At 33.4% G+C, this 20,928-nt stretch overlaps 1 protein-coding gene across 1 annotated transcript; it reads left to right on the forward strand.

Annotated features, from left to right (window-relative positions):
- The first annotated feature begins 905 nt into the window (after positions 1-905).
- On the forward strand, positions 906-3,071 carry LOC132304855 (uncharacterized). Its single transcript, XM_059802564.1, has 4 exons — positions 906-1,273; positions 1,786-1,868; positions 1,972-2,559; positions 2,665-3,071. The coding sequence occupies exons 1-4, from the start codon at positions 906-908 to the stop codon at positions 3,069-3,071; spliced, it is 1,446 nt and encodes a 481-aa protein (XP_059658547.1).
- Positions 3,072-20,928: the final 17,857 nt, after the last annotated feature.

The raw sequence follows: 20,928 nt of genomic DNA on the forward strand, positions 1-20,928 counted from the left end.
AAAAGCTCTATAAAAATCAAAAATCTACTTAGTAAAATTTAAATTAACCCATTTATCTATTTATTATTGTGAATTTTTTTATAAAAGAAAATCTAATTAGACAAGAATTATTAATATATAAAATATTTATTAATTGATATATAAAATAAAATAATTTTTCTAAAATTCTACCACAAATTAACTTTTATTATGATTTTCTTAATAAAATTAAATCTAATTAGACAAGGATATATTTAAAGAAAATAAAATATAACCTAGGGTCTTTAAAAAAAACCACAAACTCCATATAATAAATTTTTATATCAATTTCAATCTAATAATTGATTAGTTCAATTGAATTTCTATTTTAAAATTTAATTAAAAATTAATATAATTGAATTTCTATTGTAAATTTAAAATTATATTAAATTTCAAATTACCTAGTAAAATTCAAATTACAAATTACAAATTACAAATTACCTAATAAAATTCAAATCTGTACTATTATTTATATATATATATTTTAAAATATTAACTAATAAAATTTAAATTACAAATTACCTAAAAAAATTCAAATTACCAAAAAGAATTTATTACTTTGCTAAACTCAAATATTCCAGTATTAAAATTAAAAATTTTATTAATTAATAAAAAAATAAAATATTAATATATCAATATTAATATAAAAACTTAAAAAAATTTATTACTTAACAAAACTCAAACTCAAAATATTCCGGATGAGATCTAAAATTTCAAAATGTAAGGAAGAGTTGAAGTAGTGGAGCAAGAGAAAGCGATGGAATTCAGGAAAATTGATTCGAGAAACTGAGGAGGACCTGAAGAAGCTTCATCAGAGTAGTAGTTTTGATGCAAACAAAGCTAATGAGGTTAGTAAAAATTTAGAGAATTTGTGGAAAAGCGAGAAGATGTTTTGGAAACAAAAGTCCAAGGTTCAATGGCTTAAAGAAGGCGATAAAAATTCGAAGTTTTTTCATGCTAAAACGCAGCAGAGAAGGAAGAGGAATCCTATTTCTGGACTTGAAAATTCTAAAGGCGTTTGGTGTGAGGATGATCATCAGGTTTGTCATATCATACTGACTTATTTCCAAGATCTGTATAAACCAGAGCAAGATTATGATTTCAATAATTTCCTTCAAGCTACCACTTCGCTTATTTTAGAGGTGGACAATTTGATGAGATTGGGTACAGAAGAGGAGTTAAAGGATGCTTTATTTGCTATGGATTCTCTGAAGGCTCCAGGACCTGATGGTTTCTCTCCTTTATTTTTTCAACGGTATTGGGGTTTGGTTAAGGATGATATTTTGAGAGCTTTTAATGATTTTCTAAGCTCAGGGAGTTTACTTAAATGTTTGAATCATACTAACCTCGTTCTTATCCCTAAAGTGAAAAGTCCAACCAAAGTGTTACAATTTAGACCTATTGCGTTATGCAATGTGGTTTATAAAATATTTTCCAAAACGTTGGCAAATAGATTGAAACCTTTGCTTGAGAAGGTCATTGATGCTCACCAATGTGCTTTTGTGCCAAATCGACTTATTTTTTATAGCATTTTAATGGCTCATGAGATTGTACATTTTCTGAAACATAAAGGGGGGGGGGGGGGGGGGGGGGGGGCGGAGAGGACAAGTTTGTTGCCTTGAAATTGGACATTAGTAAAGCCTATGATAGGGTTGAGTGGAATTATTTGTTAGCAATTCTGGAGAGGATGGGCTTTGCAAAGGAATGGGTGCAGTTAATTAAAACTTGTTTGGCTACTGTCAGTTACTCAGTGTTGTTGAATGGCAGTCCCCATGGGATGTTTATCCCTTCTCGAGGTTTGAGACAAGGAGATCCTTTATCCCCTTATCTTTTTCTCTTGTGTGCCCAAGGTCTCTCTAATATTCTGCATGCTGAATTATCACAAGGTTCCCTCTCTGGAGTTCAAATTTGTCATCGAGCTCCCACAATCTCTCATCTTTTTTTTTTTTGCAGACGATTGTCTCCTTTTTTGCAAGGCTGAGACTGAAGAAGTTCAACGATTGGCAGAGATATTGAAGGAGTATGAATTGGCATCCGGCCAAGCTATTAATATGGATAAATCAGCATTATTTTTCAGCAAGAACACTCCTCTTTCAGATAGAGATTATATCCGCACAATTCTTGGGGTTTCCAGAGATGGTATGAATGAAAAATATTTAGGTCTTCCATCAGTTGTGGGAAGATCTAAATCTAAAGTTTTTGCCTATATTGAAAGGAAGATTTCTGCTAAAGTTAAAGGGTGGCAAGGAGAATTTTTATCGACTAGAGGGAAGGAAACAATGGTGAAAAGTGTACTTCAGGCTATTCCAGCTTATACAATGTCATGCTTCAAGGTGTCTCACAAAATTTGTAATACGCTAAAGAGAAATATTTCCCAGTTCTGGTGGAGTGGTAATCTGGAGAAACAAAAAATTCATTGGGCTAGCTGGAAGAAATTGATAGAGAATAAAGCAGAACGGGGGTTGGGATTTAAAGACATGGAAGCTTTCAATACAGCTTTGTTAGCAAAACAAGCATGGAGTCTACAAGTGGAACGGAAAGGTTTGTTTTTTCAAATTTATAAAAGTAGATATTTCCCTCATTGTGATTTTCTCAGAGCTTAAAAAGGTTCAAATCCTTCATGGGCCTGGCAAAGTTTTCTCTCAGCCAGAAAAGTGATTGAGAATGGGCTGGCATGGAAGATTGCAAATGGTCAAAGTGTTAGAATTTGGGAGGACAAGTGGATTCCTGATAAAAACAATTCTACTCTTTGTACTCCCGAACCTTCTAATTTTAGCATTTACAGAGTAGTTGATTTGGTGGATCAATCTATAGGAGGATGGAATGAGTTCTTGATTAAACAGATTTTTAAAGAAGAAGATTGGAAAAGAATTTTACAGATCCAATTGCGGGTTACAGAAGGAGTGCATAAACATGGTGGTTTTTTTTCAGCAAATGGCTCTTTTAGTGTAAAATCTGCATATCAGGTTGCGCTTAAGTTAAAAAGAAGTGGGATGCGGCATGCCAATAGAGGTGAATGTGGCACAAGTGGGATAGAAGAACGTCAACAGTAGAGGAAACATCTATGGAAGTTGAAGGTTATGCCAAAAATTAAACATTTCCTTTGGCTTTGTTTAAATGAGGATGTGGCTGTCCTAGAAAGTTTAGGCAGGAGGAAGATGATGGATGATATTATATGTAAAGTATGTGGGTTGGAACCTGAATTAGTTAGTCATCTTCTCTATAGGTGTCCAAGAGCCAAGTTGGTTTGGAAGCTTTCTAAGCTTAGATTAGATGGGGAGGAAGTTGGCCATGGACAGTGGGATAGATGGTGGAGATCAAAAATGGAGAATTGGTCAGGCTCAAGTGAGGAGTACTCGATAAAAAGTATGGTTACTTTTCTTTGTTGGCAGATTTGGAAGGCGCGTAATGCTTGGGTGTTTGAGCAAAAATGGTGGGATGCAATGGAGATAGTTAGAATTGGAGAAGCTCACTGTTTTGAATTTCTAAATTGTAATGTTGCTCCTTTTGCTACTATGAGATCACACTGTACAGGGCAAAACAGTTATGAGAATCCTGTTAGGTGGCAAGCTCCTTCAGTGGACGTGCTTAAAGTTAATACTGATGCATCATTTTGTAAAGTCTTATGTGAGGCTAGAGGTGGAATGGTTCTGCTTGATCATAGGGGAAAGGTGTTGCGGTTCGCGTCTTTTTTTTTTTCACAGAGTTTTAGATCCATTATTGGCTGAAGGTTTGGTGCTTCGAAAGGTTATGGACCAGGTTATTCATTGGGGTTACAGTCGTATTGTGTTTGAGATTGATGACGAGGTCATTGTCAAGGCTGTGATGTTAGATGGGTCTGCATCTCTTTTACTTAGCCCTCTAGTAGAAGATATCCATGAATGGCTTCATCATCACCTTGATTTTGATTTGGTGTATATGCCTAGAGCAGGGATGAGGTTGCTCATGCAGTTGCTGCTTATGCTTTACAAGAGAAAAGTACATGTTTATGAGATGATAATTTCCCAGAGTTTGTTTTGCATAAAGCTAGTTTGGATGTAACTTTTGATTCTAATTAATAAATATGTTTTCTTGCTTGCGAAAAAAAAAAAAAAAATTCATTACTTTTCTTCTACGCATTTAATTCACTCCAGCCAAACAAGTCTTCATTGGCTGCGTTGGTATTGCAGCCAAAATATATCTTTATATCTCCACCACTAAGTACACTATTTCTTTAGCTTGTGAATTTCTTCTTTGATCGATCTCCTTGACACAGTCATGCAATTTTCTAACTATGACATCATCACACTTCTACTACATGTATGTATATTAGCACACAAACACACCCTTTATTGTTGTGAAACATAATAGGAGTGGCAATACGTGTTCGTGGGTCAGTAATCGTGTTAACTTTAGGGTATCATATTAAATAGCTCAATCTAAATACGACCCGATTAATAATCGTGTCAGGAATTCTCAATACTAACCCGACCTATTTATTAAATGGGTTACACGTATAACCCGTTTAATGACCTATTTATATTATTTAAATTATTAATAATACTCAATAAAATAATAAATACTAAAAAAATATAAATTTTAATCAACCAGATTACTAAATAATTTATAATTTATAAAAGATTAAATTATAATACACGAGTTCATATAGTAATTTTAGAACTTAAATAGGAATTTATTTACAACATATATAGTTAAATATGTATAAACGGATTACACGGGTTGAACTCTATAACCCAAATACGATACGATTAATTAAACGGATTAATTGTGTTGATCCGTTTATAATCTGAACTTGTTTAAAGTTAACCCAAACTAATTTAATTTGTGTCGTGTTCGAATCATGTTGGCAGGCCGTGTCAAATTTTGTCACCCCTAACTATATATGTGTCGAAAAATTTGCAAGTAAATTATAACACGTTAAAAATATAACATATTCAAATTTAATCATACACGAGTCATAACAAAAAAAAGAAAAAAAAAAAGAAGAGTATATCAATTGATATAGAAATCCCAAATACTTTTATTAAAATGAATATTACATCAATTGGAAAAACATGGATATAATAATGAATTTAGAATTTCAATAACACAAATAATTCACCAATATAATATTAACACAATTATATAAATTAAGAAAACCGTTAATAATAAAATAAGTTAGAAAGAATCGGTCTGGGGTCTGGATAATGAGAGACATGCGAGCATTGTCATTAAGTCGTATGACCTCTCGGCATGCAGATAATATCGGTCCAATATGGCTCCTTGATACAACCCATATCTGCCAGTAGACTTCTTCAAGCATGTCCGAAGAGAGATAATATTGTACTAGTCTTATATTCAAAGTTTTCCCAAACCCAACAAAAACTAGGGGAAAAATCACATAACCCTCTACTATCATTTTTGTCCAAAGAAACTCCAACTAAAATTAAACACCCCTGAATGAAAGAAATGTTATCAAGTTATTACATACCCGTAACCGACTGGTTTATTAGATTATGAAATGACAAAATTAATCTTATGATTTAATATTAAATTAAAAACTAATATTTATTGTGAAATTACGGAAATACCCATTATCTTCTTCTTCCTCCCCCTCTCTCAAATTAGACCCATCTCCGAGCCAAACTCCCGTGGGCTTCATCATTCCACAAGTTCCTAATCCAAGCGATCCAGCGGAGATTAAGAAACTGGGAAGGCCCAATACGACTCTCTCTCCTCTTCGAAAGTTTCTCTGCGGGCTCTTTCTTCTCTAACACAGTTGTATTGATCTGTAATTTTGTATTCGTTTAGACGCTCATATATTGTATTGCACATTTTAGCTTTATCTTTATGTATATATATACATATACGTGTGTATATATTTGAGATATATGAGTGTGAATGTAGGGGAAACAAATCAAAATCAGTTGTTGGGTGCTTCTGGAGTGGTAGGTTATCACTGCTCTTTATTTTAGCTTATTCTCGCAACTAGTACAAAATTTTAATAAACATAGAATTATATGAAAAGAGTAGTGTGTATACATGCTGAATACAGAATAATTTTAACCACTAGATCATCATGATAACCTAGTGTACAGACTGCAGCTCCAATTGTAGATGGACCAAACTTTAAAAGCAGCGTCAAAATTAAGTTTCAAAACTCCCACAGGAGGAGAACGCCATCGTAGATTAGGAGGAGGGTCAACTTGAACAGGCATATTAAATCTCAGATTCTGCCTCTGAAGATCAGAGTATTCGTGAAAATCTCTGACAACTCTATCGATCAGCAAGAAGAACATGGTCCAACTTATCAGAATTAAACTCCAAATCATTGCGATGCTTCCACGTACAGGTGCTGATAACAAAGAAAAAGCGTTTCGACCATTGATCATTTCATATATCTATGTTGACGATCGTAGATTAATGTTATAATTATTTATCCAATCAATTCCATTTCGAAATATCCAAAGCTTCCTCATACTGGGTACTGCGATTCTGGGGCCCTGTTGATCGAATTTCTCTTTAGGAAGCCAAATTATTAAATTATTGTGACAAAACTATTTACAGCTCTTAAACATAGGTCAAACAATCAATTACACTGATTATGCCCTTCACTATGAGGATGGTGGAGGATTTTATTTTTCTTTGATGATTAGTTGTTGTGCTGAATTGAATTACACAGAGGTAAATGTTCAAACTGGATTGATGATTAGTTGTTAAATCGGTGAGCTTCTGCATCTGGCCGAGTCAAACTCCGTAAGCTTCTTGAGGCTGTTGATGCAGGTGAAGGAGTGGAGATGGGTCTAATTTTAGAGAGCGGGATAAAAGTTCTAGAGATAGTGAAGAGGAAGAAGAAGATAATGGGTATTTTTATAATTTCACAATAAATATTAATTTTTAATTTAATATTAAATCATAAGGTTAATTTTGTCATTTCACAATATAATAAACGGGTCGGTTATGAGCATGTGGTAACTTGATAACATTTTTTTAGTTCAGGAAGTGTTTAATTTTAGTAGAGATTTTTTTGGACGAAAATGATAACACGGGGTTATGTAATTTTTCCCCTAAAAAATATTGTCATATCTCCCAAAAATATCATATACTAATGGTAGAAAATGGACCAGGATCACCTCCAGTTGCATAATGCAACAATTTCCACCATTTGAAATAAGTGGCTGAGAATGTGCCACATTAATTAAAAAAATTGGGTAACTAATTTTTTACTACTCCTTTAAATATTGTATTTCATATATATATAAACTTTAAATATTGTTTCTAAAATAGGTTACATACGGCTGTCTCCCTTTCTCTCTCTAAAGCTATGCATGGCTCTCTTCCTTTCTCTCTCTAAAAGATACAAAGGAAATAGTACCAATAGCGGTCCAAGGCGAAGAAGAAAAAGTGAAGAACAGCGGTCTAAGGCAAAGAAGAAGAAGTGAAGATTGTAATATTCCCAATTTTAAAAGGATAGTCTAGGTATTTATTTATTTGTTTTAATTGTATTTTTAATTACTTAATTGATTATTTGACTAATTGCTTATGTGTTTAATTGAATTAGGTATTACTTGATCATTTGATTATGTGACTACGTGTTATTTGTATTTGTCTATGTGTTAATTGTTTAATTAAATTATGTGCTTAAATCGTGTTTTGATTAATTATAAATTAAATATTTTCTTTTATTTTATTATTTATTTTATTTTTCTTTTATGGTTTTGGTTAGTAGTAATGGGCCAACCAATTAGATCCCATGGACTACTTGGATAGGAGGTTAGATGGGTATGGATTATTACCCATGGGTAGGTGTGTATGTATATATATAGATATATATTATATACATATATAAAAGGGAAAGTAATTTATTAATTACTTTTATGGTAATTTAGGTAGTAATATTTAATCTGATGTATATGTTTTATATTTAAATAATAAAAATATACATAGATTTGATACGTGTTATATTTTAAGTTACTTTATAATATTATGGTAACTTAAGTATTATTGGATAATCCATTAATAAATAATAGAATGTGTATAATTTATTTATTTAATAAAGATATACATAAATTATATACGTAACATATTTTACTTACTTTTTTTTAATATATATAAAAGGGAAAATAATTTATAAATTACTTTTATGGTAACTTGGACAGTAATATTTAATCTGATGTATATGTTTTATATTTAAATAATAAAAATATACATAGATTTGATATGTGTTATGTTTTAGGTTACCTTATAATATTATGTTAACTTAAGTATTATTAGATAATCTGCTAATAAATAATGGGATATATATAATTTATTTATTTAATAAGGATATACATAAATTATATTCATATCATGTTTTAGGTTACCTTATAATATTATGGTAACTTAAATATTATTAGATAATCTGCTAATAAATAATGAGATATATATAATTTATTTATTTAATAAGGATATACAATAAATTATATACGTAACATATTTTACGTTACCTTTTTATATTTTAATTTTAATTTTTCTTTATTTGGAATGAAATTAGGATTAGGGTTAATTTTCTTTAGCCTATATATACATAAGTATAAGTCTGTAGGAGGATTCAAAAATATAGTACATGATTTTATATTAGAGAGAGAGAGTTAGAGAGAGAAGGAGGAAGAGGAGAAAACCCTTTAGAGAAGAGAATCTAAGAAGAAGAAGTTTAACTTTCGATCCGAAAGTTTAAGGCAAGTTCTTCTTCTATCTCTTTCCCTTTGATTCGTGTTTCTATGCATGCCAAGGAAATTCTAGGATTTATTAAACACATAAAAATTAAATAATTATGCATATTTAATTGGATTATAACATAGGTCTTATGAAATTAGTTCATATCTGTTCTTGTGTTATGAATTGATAAATGCATGATTTTGATTTGATTTTCGGTGTGAGTTTTTATATGTTTACATTATGTATTTTTCATATTTATGGAATGATGGAACGTAGAAACATGCCTAGGATTCCTGAACATTAAATAGAAACTAGGTTTGGGTTTAAATAAATTTAAATAGACTCAATCATAATGATGCTTGCTATTTGAATGTTTTAAACAAACGAATGGATTTAATCTTTTAAAATGTTTTAGCAATTAAAATTAAATGTGTATGATGAATTGGATATAGAGAATGCTTATTTGACGGTATAATAAAATATCATCATGTATAAGATTCAGTTTGTGTAGGACATATGATATAGGAAGCTTAAATAAATAATAAGTCATTTCTATTTTGTGATAACTTGATATCATATAATCATAGTTATTTCGAAATTGTTTGATGTATTTCCTTAATCGTTATGTCAATTGTTGGATTGTGTGGTTTAATGCACCGGTATGGGACGGTAGCATTCTAGGGACGGATTAACTTATCAGTTAAGTCCTACCTATTTTATATAAGGGAATGGATTAACTAAAATGTTAAATCCTACTTATATTCAAGTCATGTCAGCTGAACAAGTTGAATGACTTATGGAGGATTAATTTATTATATAAGGGAATGGACTAACTAAAATGTTAAGTCCTACTTATATTCAAGTCAGGTCAGCTGAACTAATTGAATGACTTATGGAGGATTAATTTATACCGGATATGATGGCTACTAGATTATATATATATATAAATATGGTGCCAAGATATGAGCTTGAGTCTTAGGATCAGTGGTTAGGGCGCGTATATCGCCAGGGATGTGTAGCTAGATATAGTGTAGTTGTGTACCCTAGTAGGTCTAGGTACTCATGCCCACTATATGTGCTTTTTGCATGTTGCTTACTATTCAGGTTGAGACAGCCTTATAGTCTAGTGAGGTTCCTTTAGTGTGTGTGTGTATATATATATATATATATATATACGGACTACTAGTTACTGTTGGATTGACTAGGATGTATACATATATCGGATCTCTGCTTGGACTATAGTAGAGTAGAACTTGTTTGTGGGCTTGACTCACCATTATTTTTCAGGTGTTCGTCAGGAGTAGAGGTTATTCGTACTGAGCGGGAATCAGTTTACTTCATTCTTCTGATGCTACATAGGAGTTCCTTTATGATTCAGTTTCCTGATTTAGACAGTTATTACTGTCATTTGTTTAGTTTGGATTTTCTAGGGGTCCACACAGTATGGATTCCCAAGTTGTATTTTGGAGGATCAGTTGTATCAGAAGAGTTTATTGATTAATGGAAAATATATTATGAGGTTTATTATTGGATTATTATTTTAGTTTGTCAGCATTTTATTTATTCTTCTTTATTCTTTTGTACTCTGTGTTCGTTTATTATCAATTTGTTTTGATATTCTCAGGTATTCGGGCGTGGGCCTGGCCAACCTGCATTCGGAAATTCGGGGGTATCACAAAGATCGAAGGTCTGAGGAGAAAAAGAAGAAGGGAAGAAGTAAGGTTTGAGGGTTAGGGTTTGAATTTCGAATAAACGAAGATAAAGAAGAAGGGAAGGGAAAATGAAGAAGAAAGGAGAAGGTCTGAGGCTAGGTTGGAATGTTGGGATTCACCATAGGAAAATATTAGGATACACCAGAACGGCGGTGATGCGAAGAAGAAGAAGTGAAGAATGGCGGTCTAAGACGAAGAAGAAGAAGGAAATAGTACCATTTTTAATGGTACACTAGCAATTAAAATGTTGGGATGCACCTCAGGAAAATGTTGGGATTCACCTTAGGAAACTATTGGAATGCACTTTACAAATAAGTTGGGATGTTTGTACAAAAATGTTACGATGTATCCTAGGAAAATGTTGTGTTGCATAACTTTACAAATACATTAGGATATATGTTAAGAAAATGTTGGGAAATTGTTGTGATGCGGTTGAAAAATTGTTGTGATGCAGCGAATGAGGATAATTTGGGATACAACTATAATTTTCAGATTTTATTTTCAAGGAAATCCTCTTATTTCCATAAGAATGGCAGAAACAAAGAAATCGTACTTCTTACTTCGATTTGGAGACGTTCAATCTGACTTACATTTTGGAAATAGAATCGCTTATTCAATTTTGAAATAAAGCCTACTTCTACTTCGATTTGGAAAGAAATCAAATTCTAAACTAGGTTGATTAATATTTTGGGAGAGAAGAAGGGTAGCTGGGTGGCGGGATTTCAATTTTATTTCAAATGGGTGCTGAAATAAGGGAGGAAAGAACGCGTATATTTGAACAGGGTATACATACATATATATATACAAAAATTCTATATAAAACAAATACAATTTTTTACCCACAATGGTAAGTACTGTTGATTCACAAAATTAGAGCAAATGGTTGTACTATTTCACTGTAGGTGATTTTTCCCAGTAGAAAACTCCTTTTATGGACATACGACTTTGTAACATTTTAATTATATCATCAATATAGTATTTAACATAATAATAATAATGGGTGTAAATAATATAATAATAATACTTAAATAATATTAATAATATATAATAATGATACTTTTATAATAGTTATAATTTTTATTAAATAGTAGTAACAACATTTTTTTTTTTTTTTCCTGAATGGGATTTTTGTTTTATATTAGAAAAAAAAAAATAGAATAGTACAATTACAAAAACATGGAGGACGTCTTCCAGTACAAAGCAAGTAATGGACTAAGTCCATTTTCAAACCAGCAAAAGAAAATCAAGCTAGCCTAGAGTGAACCAGAAGGAACAAAAGCAAAATAAAACAGAACTAAAAAAAATCCTGCTCTAAAATTTTTTGATCTTAAAATCCATTAAAGCTTACGTCTCTGCAACAATCTCCCTCAAACCAGTAGCATTGAGAATATAAGAGAAAAAAAACTTCAACAACAGAGAAATTCAAAGGCCTTCTCAAACATCAATCATGAAATTCAATGAGATAAACTCCAATTCCAATTGACCAAACTGAAGTTTGTCAATAAGACCAGAGAAAAACGCAACATTAAAAAATGATAAGTAAGTCTTCCAATCGAATCTTGAGATGAGATAGAACCTCCTAGACAATAATTTGAGCAACATGTGTGGCTTGCTCGTGACCTCCCTTGTGCAAAGATTCATTTCTAACAGCCCAAATTTTCCAAATAGCAGTTGCAAAGATTGCACTCAACACTTCCTATTTAGTAGAATTGGTAGTGGTTTGCAAACCAAACCAATCGACCAGCTGCAGCACAGAAGCACAGCCTAAATACACTATATGTAGTAAATGAAAAATCTCTGTCCGGACCTTGTTTGCATAAATACAAGTACAGAACAAATGGTCATTAGAATCCACATTCCTCATACAATTGTGACAGATTGCAGCTAAGGTAATGCCTTTTTTTCTGCAAATTCACTAAAGATAAATTTTTGTTGTGTAAAATAATGCAAACCACCATAGCAATTCGAGGTCTGCAATGCTTCCAACAAATGTCACACCAATTCACAATTTGATGTGTATACCTACATAAATCCTAAGCAGATTTTAAAGAAAAGCCACCATGCTTCCAGCCAATAATATCTGAACCAGGTATAATTCTTATCCTTTTTATAACATTAAAAACTCTCTCAGGAATATAATCAGGCCTTTCCCATCTACCATCAACAATAATCTCTCCCAATAAAGCTTGTCACACCAAGGGCTAGTAAGCAGTTTGAATTTCATCCCATCTCCAATTCTAAACTCAATATTTTGTAAAATCAACTGCTTAACCCCTAAAAGTTGCTTCCAAATAGGAGAATCAGTTGGTTTTGGGACTGCATTCCAAAATGAAACTCTTTGAAGGTACATTGCATGCAGCCATTTGATCCAAAGCTTATCTTTCTTTTGAACAAAATCCCAACACAAGGTCATTTTTGCAGCTACATCTATGTTTTGAACTCTTCTAAGGTTGAAACCTCCCTCTGAAATTGGAAGTCACTTAACTCCATTTTATTTAAGACATCTTTTTAACATCTTGTTTTCCACTCCACAAGAAATGTTTGAATTTCCTTTCTAATCCAACCTTGACCTCCCAAGGGATTTTAAAGCCAAAAACCCAATGGTAGAGATATGAGTATAGTACTGATCTCAACAATTCAAGCCTCCTTGCTATAGACAAATTGATAGTGTTCCAGTAAGTTAACTTCCCATTAATCTTATCCATAAGCATTCTGAAACCCCCAGCTCTCATATTATTATTGGACAAAGGCAACCCAAGGTACTTGAAAGGAAAATTTTCAGTTTGGAACTGCAATATATTAGATATCCTTCTTCTACCTCTCACTGACTCAGAGAAAATAATTGAACTTTCCTCTTTATTTACCTACAAACCAGTAACATTTTTGAATTGCTCATTATTATATGTAGTATTATATTATATATATGAAAAGAGTAATGATACTCTGTCCGATCAAATTGGCATACTCGTAGTCCGAATCCTATGTGTAACAGCCACGTAATTACCTAAATTGTTTTATTTGCGCGCTAAAGATATCAAAAATAAATATGGAAAGAAGCTGAATAACGTTTCTTTTTCTCTATTCATCTTTTTCGCTTTGCTGCTTCCTTAATTCTTTTTCTCTCTGATTAATGGTTCTCTCTTTTACACTTTGCAAAATTGAAGGAAAAACAAAGTATGGATAAGTCTCTATTGGTTCATAAAATCAATGGAGAAAATACATATAAACGTGTATGTTTGCTTGAAGAGAAAAAAACAAACCCTAATAAAATTGAAGGTATGTATATATTGTTTTTTGGTTCAATATAAATTTTGGCTTCTGTATATTGTATCAATTTTGGGGATTTGATAAAAAATAAATAAATAAATAAATAAAAACTTCAAAAGTTTATTACGAAGTGGATGTGATCTCTCTTTAATATTTGCAAAGTGAGGAAAGAGAAAATCGTGAGTAAAAGAGAGAAAGAATTAAGGAAGCAGTAGAACGAAGAAGATGAATATAGAAATCAGAGAGATAGAGAGGGGTCATCAAAACCTCTTTAGCTTCTTTTCATATTTATTTTTGGTATCTTTAGTACGCAAACAAAATATCAATGATTTAGGTAATTATATGGCAATTACACCTAGGGTTCAGACTTGGAGTAGGCCAATTTGATCGGACATAGTATCATTACTCATATGAAAATTATTATTCTGCATCACTTTCCAAACTCAAATCAGAACTTTCCAAACTACACATAATAATCCAAAGCTGACTTTTCAAAATTACAAAGGCGCTGTTAAAATTTTGGAGATCTCTGGCATGACAAAATAATAACCACCAAACTTACCAATGATGGTAGCACCTTAAATCTCTGGCAGCAAGGTAGTGACGGTGAGAGCAAACTCCTAGAAGACGATTGCGACTGGTTTTCGATGATGACAAAAATCTTTCTAATGGCAAGGACAGGAAGAGTGGACTGGTTTATTTTGGGTGAGGTTGATTTCTAGTGGTTGCAGATGGTGACTATGGTTATTATGGTGACCAATAAAGTTAGGGTTTTATGTGTATAATATGTTTGGTTAGAGAACAAAGGTTGGTAAATGTGTTTGATTTGTGTTTTAATGGTGATTTAAATGGTTGCAGAATAGTAACGCCTAGGTTTTGGTTGATGGGTTAGGGCTTGTTTGGATGTTTGTTTAGGTATTTGTTCTAGGGTTGATGAACACTAACTACAACTAATCTTGGACCTTTTGTCTTCATAAACTTGATCGTTTTGCTCTATACCAATTGACGTAGCACAAGTAACTAGAAAGAAAGAAAGAAAGAGATAAGAAAACAAAAGAATAGATAGACTAGAAGAATGGGATGAAAATATAGACAGAGAGTGTGAGAACATAGTGAATATATAGGCATGATAGATTGAATTGGTGAGAAAAAATGTTGTGGCGAAAACGCAAAAACAACGCTATTTGAGGAATAAACACAAGCAATCATAAAGAATAAAAACAATAATACACAAGAACACAAGATATACATGGTTCACCCAAATATTAGGATTACGTCCATAAAGCGCACCAAACAAATTCTATTATGAAAAAGATGAAGAATTACAATGGAGAATTTTCTCTCAATCTCTCTCAATTGCTCTCTCTTGTGTTGGCACAAATTAATCAATCATACAACACGTAAGATAAACCTTTCATCAGCAAGTCATACCCTAAAATCTTATTAGGGTTGATGTATATATAGTCCTAGACCATGGAACACATCTTGTCCTACAAGAACTTGTCTTTTGTAGAGTCCAAAACCAATAAGGAAACCACTTCACGTAGCTTCCCAGGGGAGTTGAACCAGTTTAGCTCCACTTGAACCGATTTAAAAGAAGCTAAACCGGTTCAACGTTGGTAGTAGCCAAAGTTAAATTTGCACCTCCAATTGAACTGGTTCAAAGTCCCCTGAACCAGTTCAAACATACCAGTAGATAATGTAGAAACACAATCAATAGGCTTAAACCTCCCAAATACTTCACGTAATCAACGCGCGATCAAACTCCACAAAACCATAACAAAAACAAAAATAGAAATGGGAGAAGCAACAAAACATAAAGAGATAATTCAAATAGTGTAGCATGTCATGAGTCATATAAATGATTCACTCACCCAACTCCATGATAAGTTTGTATGTATACATACTAGGGTTGACATATCTATTTCTCCAACACTTAGATATGACACTAGGAATAATCATCACCATTATCATGTCAAGTCCATGGGCCACCATCATCAATTTTTTCTAGTCCAAAATCATCTAAAGGCCTAAGCATTCCATCTTTTTTTTAGGAAAAAATGATTGGAAGCATACCAACATATTTTGCACATTTCTCAAATGTAGGGAAAAAGTTTGTCAAATCATCATTAACAAAGTGTGATACCCCTCGGATCTGATACACGGGTTGATCAGGCCCAAGCCCAAACCCGAGGGATATCAAATAATTAATATGAAACTGAACACAGAATACAAGATAAAATAAGAAATAAAAATAATAAGTTGAAAGAATGCTAATTGAAAATCCTTAAAATAATATAATTATTTTAATCTATTAAATCCAAACTCCATAGGTTTACAACTTGGGAATCCATCCATTGGACCCCTTATTAAAGATTCTCAAACCGAAACTGAAATAATAGAAATAAAGTCTAAAGAAAACATAAAGAAGATTCCTACATAGTCGGAGGAATGAATATCTGTATCTGCTCTGCATGTCCAAGCTCTAACCCTAGAACTGACGAACATCTGAAAAATAAAGAAGTGGGTCAGGCCCACATGCAAGTCCTAATCTACTACAATCTAAACAGTAATCCGATACGCAGATACATCCTAGGAAGACTAAACAATATCTAGAGTAGTCCATATAAATATATAGTACACACTATAGGACGCTCGTTAGTCCAGTAGGTCTGTCTCAGCTTGAATAGAAGACAACATGTGAATACGCACCTTAAGGTGGGCATGCGTACCTAGACCTACCAGGGAACAACACCTATGTCCAGTTATCCATCCTAGGCGATAAACGCACCCTAACCATAGTCATGAGACTCAAGCTTATACCACGGCACCATATAATATATATATAAAGTCCATACTCCTCCTAATACAAAATACCATCCATCTGTGTAGTGGTTTGATATATGTATAAAAAAATCCATCCTGAAACCATAGTGGATCATTCTATTCACAATTGATATGACACATATAGGTGATGGACTTAACTTTTGCGATTAATCCATAACTCAATCCAAGTTAGGTAGAACACAGTGTTTGAACTCCCATACCGGTGCATACAATCCTCCAGATAGCATAGTTAATAAAACGACACTATATATATCCAACAACCATCCTTTAAAACATGCATCAATATAAATTAACACATATATATCAATATTAGGCAATCATTATAAAGCCTAAAAATCCAATTCCAATAATGTAAACAGCTAAAACAAGTATAAGCGTTCACATCCTCCAAATTATCCATAAACTGATGCAGATGTATAGCAAAGTGAAAATTAATTTGATCCAACACAAGCATGGTTAAATTCAAGTAATCCATGTTACTTATAATCCTATCTAAATATGATTAATTAAAATTTAAATCATATATAAACAATCCTTCAAGTTCCAAAGTATAAGCTGATTAACATTCAAAGCTCAACATATAGGATCTTTCCCTAACTGTACACTGTCCATACCTTAATCCATTTATGAATCATTATTTACCTATATTCTTAACGGTCTAAAACAATAATATACATCACTTAAAACAATTTAAACGAAGTGCTAACACTCTGTATAGTCCAAACAGTGCACAAAAAACCCAAACTGGGCGTTTAAAACCAAAAATCCCAACTGAGCAAGCTAAGTTACAACTGAGCAGGCTAAGTTGCTAACTTAGTCGGCTCAGTTCCCAACTGAGTCAGCTAAGTTGGTGCTGAAGCCGTCTTCTTTATCTGTTTAGCCTCTGTAAACCCTAAAACTTCATTGTTAAGGCCTCTAAGCTTCCACCTATGTCCCATACGTCCATACTAAATTATTTTAGATGTTTTAGTAGGCAAGGATTCAATTTAAACAACAGTTCATGCATAAAGATCAAAGAAATAAAGAAAACACGAATAAGCATATATAATCATGAAACTCTCTGCTTCAGTCCAATTACGCATGCATTACTATTTCGTTTTAGCCTTTATTTAATCCCTGGAGTCTAGCTAATCATGCACAGAACATAGATTAAAGAGATAGAGAAGAACAAGACTTGCCTTAAGTTTCAGATTTGAAACTTTAAACTGTCGTCTCCTGAATTTTCCGACGAAGTTTCCAATTGTTGTTCCACCTCCGTCACTCTTGGTTTAGTCTTAGTTGAAGCCTACAACCCTAGCTTCGCTCCTTAATCCCACTCTGTTTCTCTGCTCTCACAACTCTCTGTATCACTGTATACGGAAATAGATTTTATGTATTTTTTTCTCCAACTCTAAACCCACATAAGGTCATATTTATAGGCGTAGTAATCTGACCCTAATCCTTGTATAAGTTGAGCCCTAATGCAACATTTAGTCGCCCTAAGAATAACCTAAGTTATAACCTATGTCGGCTAATACGTGAATACACAGAAAACACAATCCTAATTTAAACCAATTTAATTAAATAAAACCAATTATCAATTAAGTCAAATAAAACATCATAAAACAATTTAATTTAAAACAATTTAATAAAAGAAAATAAAACACTTTAATCAATTAATTAAAACAAAGTCAAATTTATATGACCATGGAAGAAACATACAATTAAAATAACCAAATAACACGCAATTAAACAATTAAATAAAGGATTAAACAATTAAATAAATGTTAGGACTATCCTTTTAAAATTAGGGGAATTACATTCTTCCCCCCTAACAAAAGGAATTTTGTCCTTGGAATTCGCTCTTACCTTCTTCTAATATTTCAGGAAACTGCGAACGAATGACATCCTCCCGTTCCCAAGTGGATTCAGCCTCATTATGATGACTCCACTACAAACGAACTAAAGGGATAACCTTGTTACGAAGGATTTGATCTCGACGGTCGACAATACGACATGGTGGCTCTAAATAAGTTGCATCCGGCTGCAACTCAATCTCCCCAACATCGATATGCTGATACCGATCCTCATCTCGTAAAAATTTTCGCAACATAGAAACATGAAACACGTTGTGAATGCGACCCAAGTTATCCAGAATTGCCAACCGATAAGCCACAGCTCCAACTCGATCCGTAATCATGAATGGACCGACAAACCGCGGTGACAACTTCCCTTTCTTCCCAAAGCGCATGACACCTTTCATAGGTGACACTTTGAGTAGAACCTGATCTTCAACTGATCGGTTGGTCAATTAACATCAACCTTCGCAATAGTACGAATTATTGTAAAATAGGGCTATTGGTCGGGTAAGTCGAACCACTGGGACTGCGCTAATCTATGGCAACCTAAGTGTCTAGAGTCATTTTAGAGTGATAAGGGGTGTTCATAGAGGGTTTGTTTTGTTTGTCACTAAACTACAAATTCAAATGTGCATCAAACAATAGTGACTTGCAAGAATTAGATGAGATAGAACAATAGAGAAGAGAATAGGGAAGAGACTCCACAACCATCAATAAGCATGCTAGGATATGATTTACTTGGGGAATAATATATACACATAACCATGAAATGCAACAACATAAAATTGCTACATTACCTTCAAGAATTTTTTATGAAATCAATAGGCAAGAATAACTTTTCAAAGTATTGCATGTTTTGGTTACCTAAACTAGGTTGCAACCTTAGACATACTCACTAAGCATAGAGTTATCAAGCCCTTAATCACATAGTAGAAGCACATGACATTAGGAATCAAGAATAATCTATCAAAAGAGAATCCTAAGCTATAGACTATCAAATTTCCCAAGCATCATGCCAATAAAAACATTTCCATAAACTCATCTTCATTGTAACTATGAAAATGGAAGCAAAATAATCATAAGAGGAAACAATCTTAAGACAAGATCTTAAACTCAAAATGATCATTAATAGACATTGAAGCTCTTCACATCAAATAAAGCTCTAGTTCATGGAGAGGTCATATATATACATTACATCCCCAAATGTAAATAAAAAACAAGACATGCTTACAAGAAGGAGTTTCATCACCTCCCTAGAAGAGGGTTTAGTTACCCATAGTGGCCCTAGATGGAGGAAGAAGCATGGATCCTCCTTCCATTTTCGAGCTCCCTTCTTTTTGCTCCAAGAACCCCCTCGTCCTTGCTCTCTTCTTCTCTCCCAAAAATCAGATCCGAAAGTGAGATATATCATGTGTGGCCTCCCTTCTCTTCTTTTGTATAGGTAAGGCCTCTCTCTCCCCTCCAAAAACATCCCCAACCACCTCATAAAGAAGTAAGTAGAAATGAGGAAACCAATGCACAAGTGGCTGCCAAACTGAGAATTCCCGAAGGCAATTCTGCCTGAATTTCGAGCACTCAAAGCAAGGCCTCGAGCACTCGAAATTGGAGCAGATTGCTCCATGCTTGCTTTGCTTTGCCCGGACCTACTTTGGTAAAATGGCTATAACTTTGTGCTCCAAATCCGAATGATAAACCATTTGAAGATTTGGAAAGGTAATTCAGAGGTCTAAAAACTTTATTTTTGGTGGAGATCCAATTCTCAAGTCTGGTTGGTCGAAATTGAAGAACAAGGCAGACTTTCATTGCTGCCAGGCAGTTCTGAGCACCTCTAATAAGAAGATCATAACTCTCTGCTCTGAACTTCGAATGATGAACTGCTTAAAGATTTGGAAAGCTGATTCAGAGCTCTAAATCTTTCATGTTATGAGGGAAGTCCAGTTCTCGAGTTTGGTAGGTCAAAATAGTGAACAAAATTCGAGCTTCACTACTGCCAGAATTTCAGAATTGGCACCTTGATATTCAAAAACTCTACAAAACACCCTTCTTGCTCCTTTATTGCAATTGAACCTAAAAATGCACAAAAACATACAAATGAAAGTAATCTACATAATTAAACGAACAATGGACTTAACTAATGCAATTAAGGGCGCTTGAATATGCAATATTCGGCGCTTAATACCAACCCTAAACTCCAATGCCCGAGTACGACGATCAGCATAACTCTTCTGCCGACTTTAGGCAGTACGCATGCGATCTCTAATAAGAGCAATCTTTTCAGAGGTATCCTTGATGAACTCAAGACCCAAGAATTGATTTTCTCCAACCTCCATCCAACAAACAGGTGACCAACACGGTCGACCGTACAATGCCTCAAATGGTGCCATTCCATTAGTTTTCTGAAAACTATTATTGTACGCAAACTCCACAAGTGGCAAGTAATCCTCCCAGTGGCCCTTGAAATCAAGAACACATGATCGAAGCATATCCTCCATAATCTGATTCACCCTCTCAGTCTACCCGTCAGTCTGAGGATGATAAGCAGTGCTAAGGTGCAATTCCGTACCCAAAGC

The sequence above is a fragment of the Cornus florida genome, unplaced genomic scaffold, assembly GCF_030987335.1.
Source record: "Cornus florida cultivar Cherokee Brave unplaced genomic scaffold, ASM3098733v1 CherokeeBrave_3.0.0_Hap2_Chr04, whole genome shotgun sequence".
In the NCBI taxonomy this organism is placed as follows: domain Eukaryota; kingdom Viridiplantae; phylum Streptophyta; class Magnoliopsida; order Cornales; family Cornaceae; genus Cornus; species Cornus florida.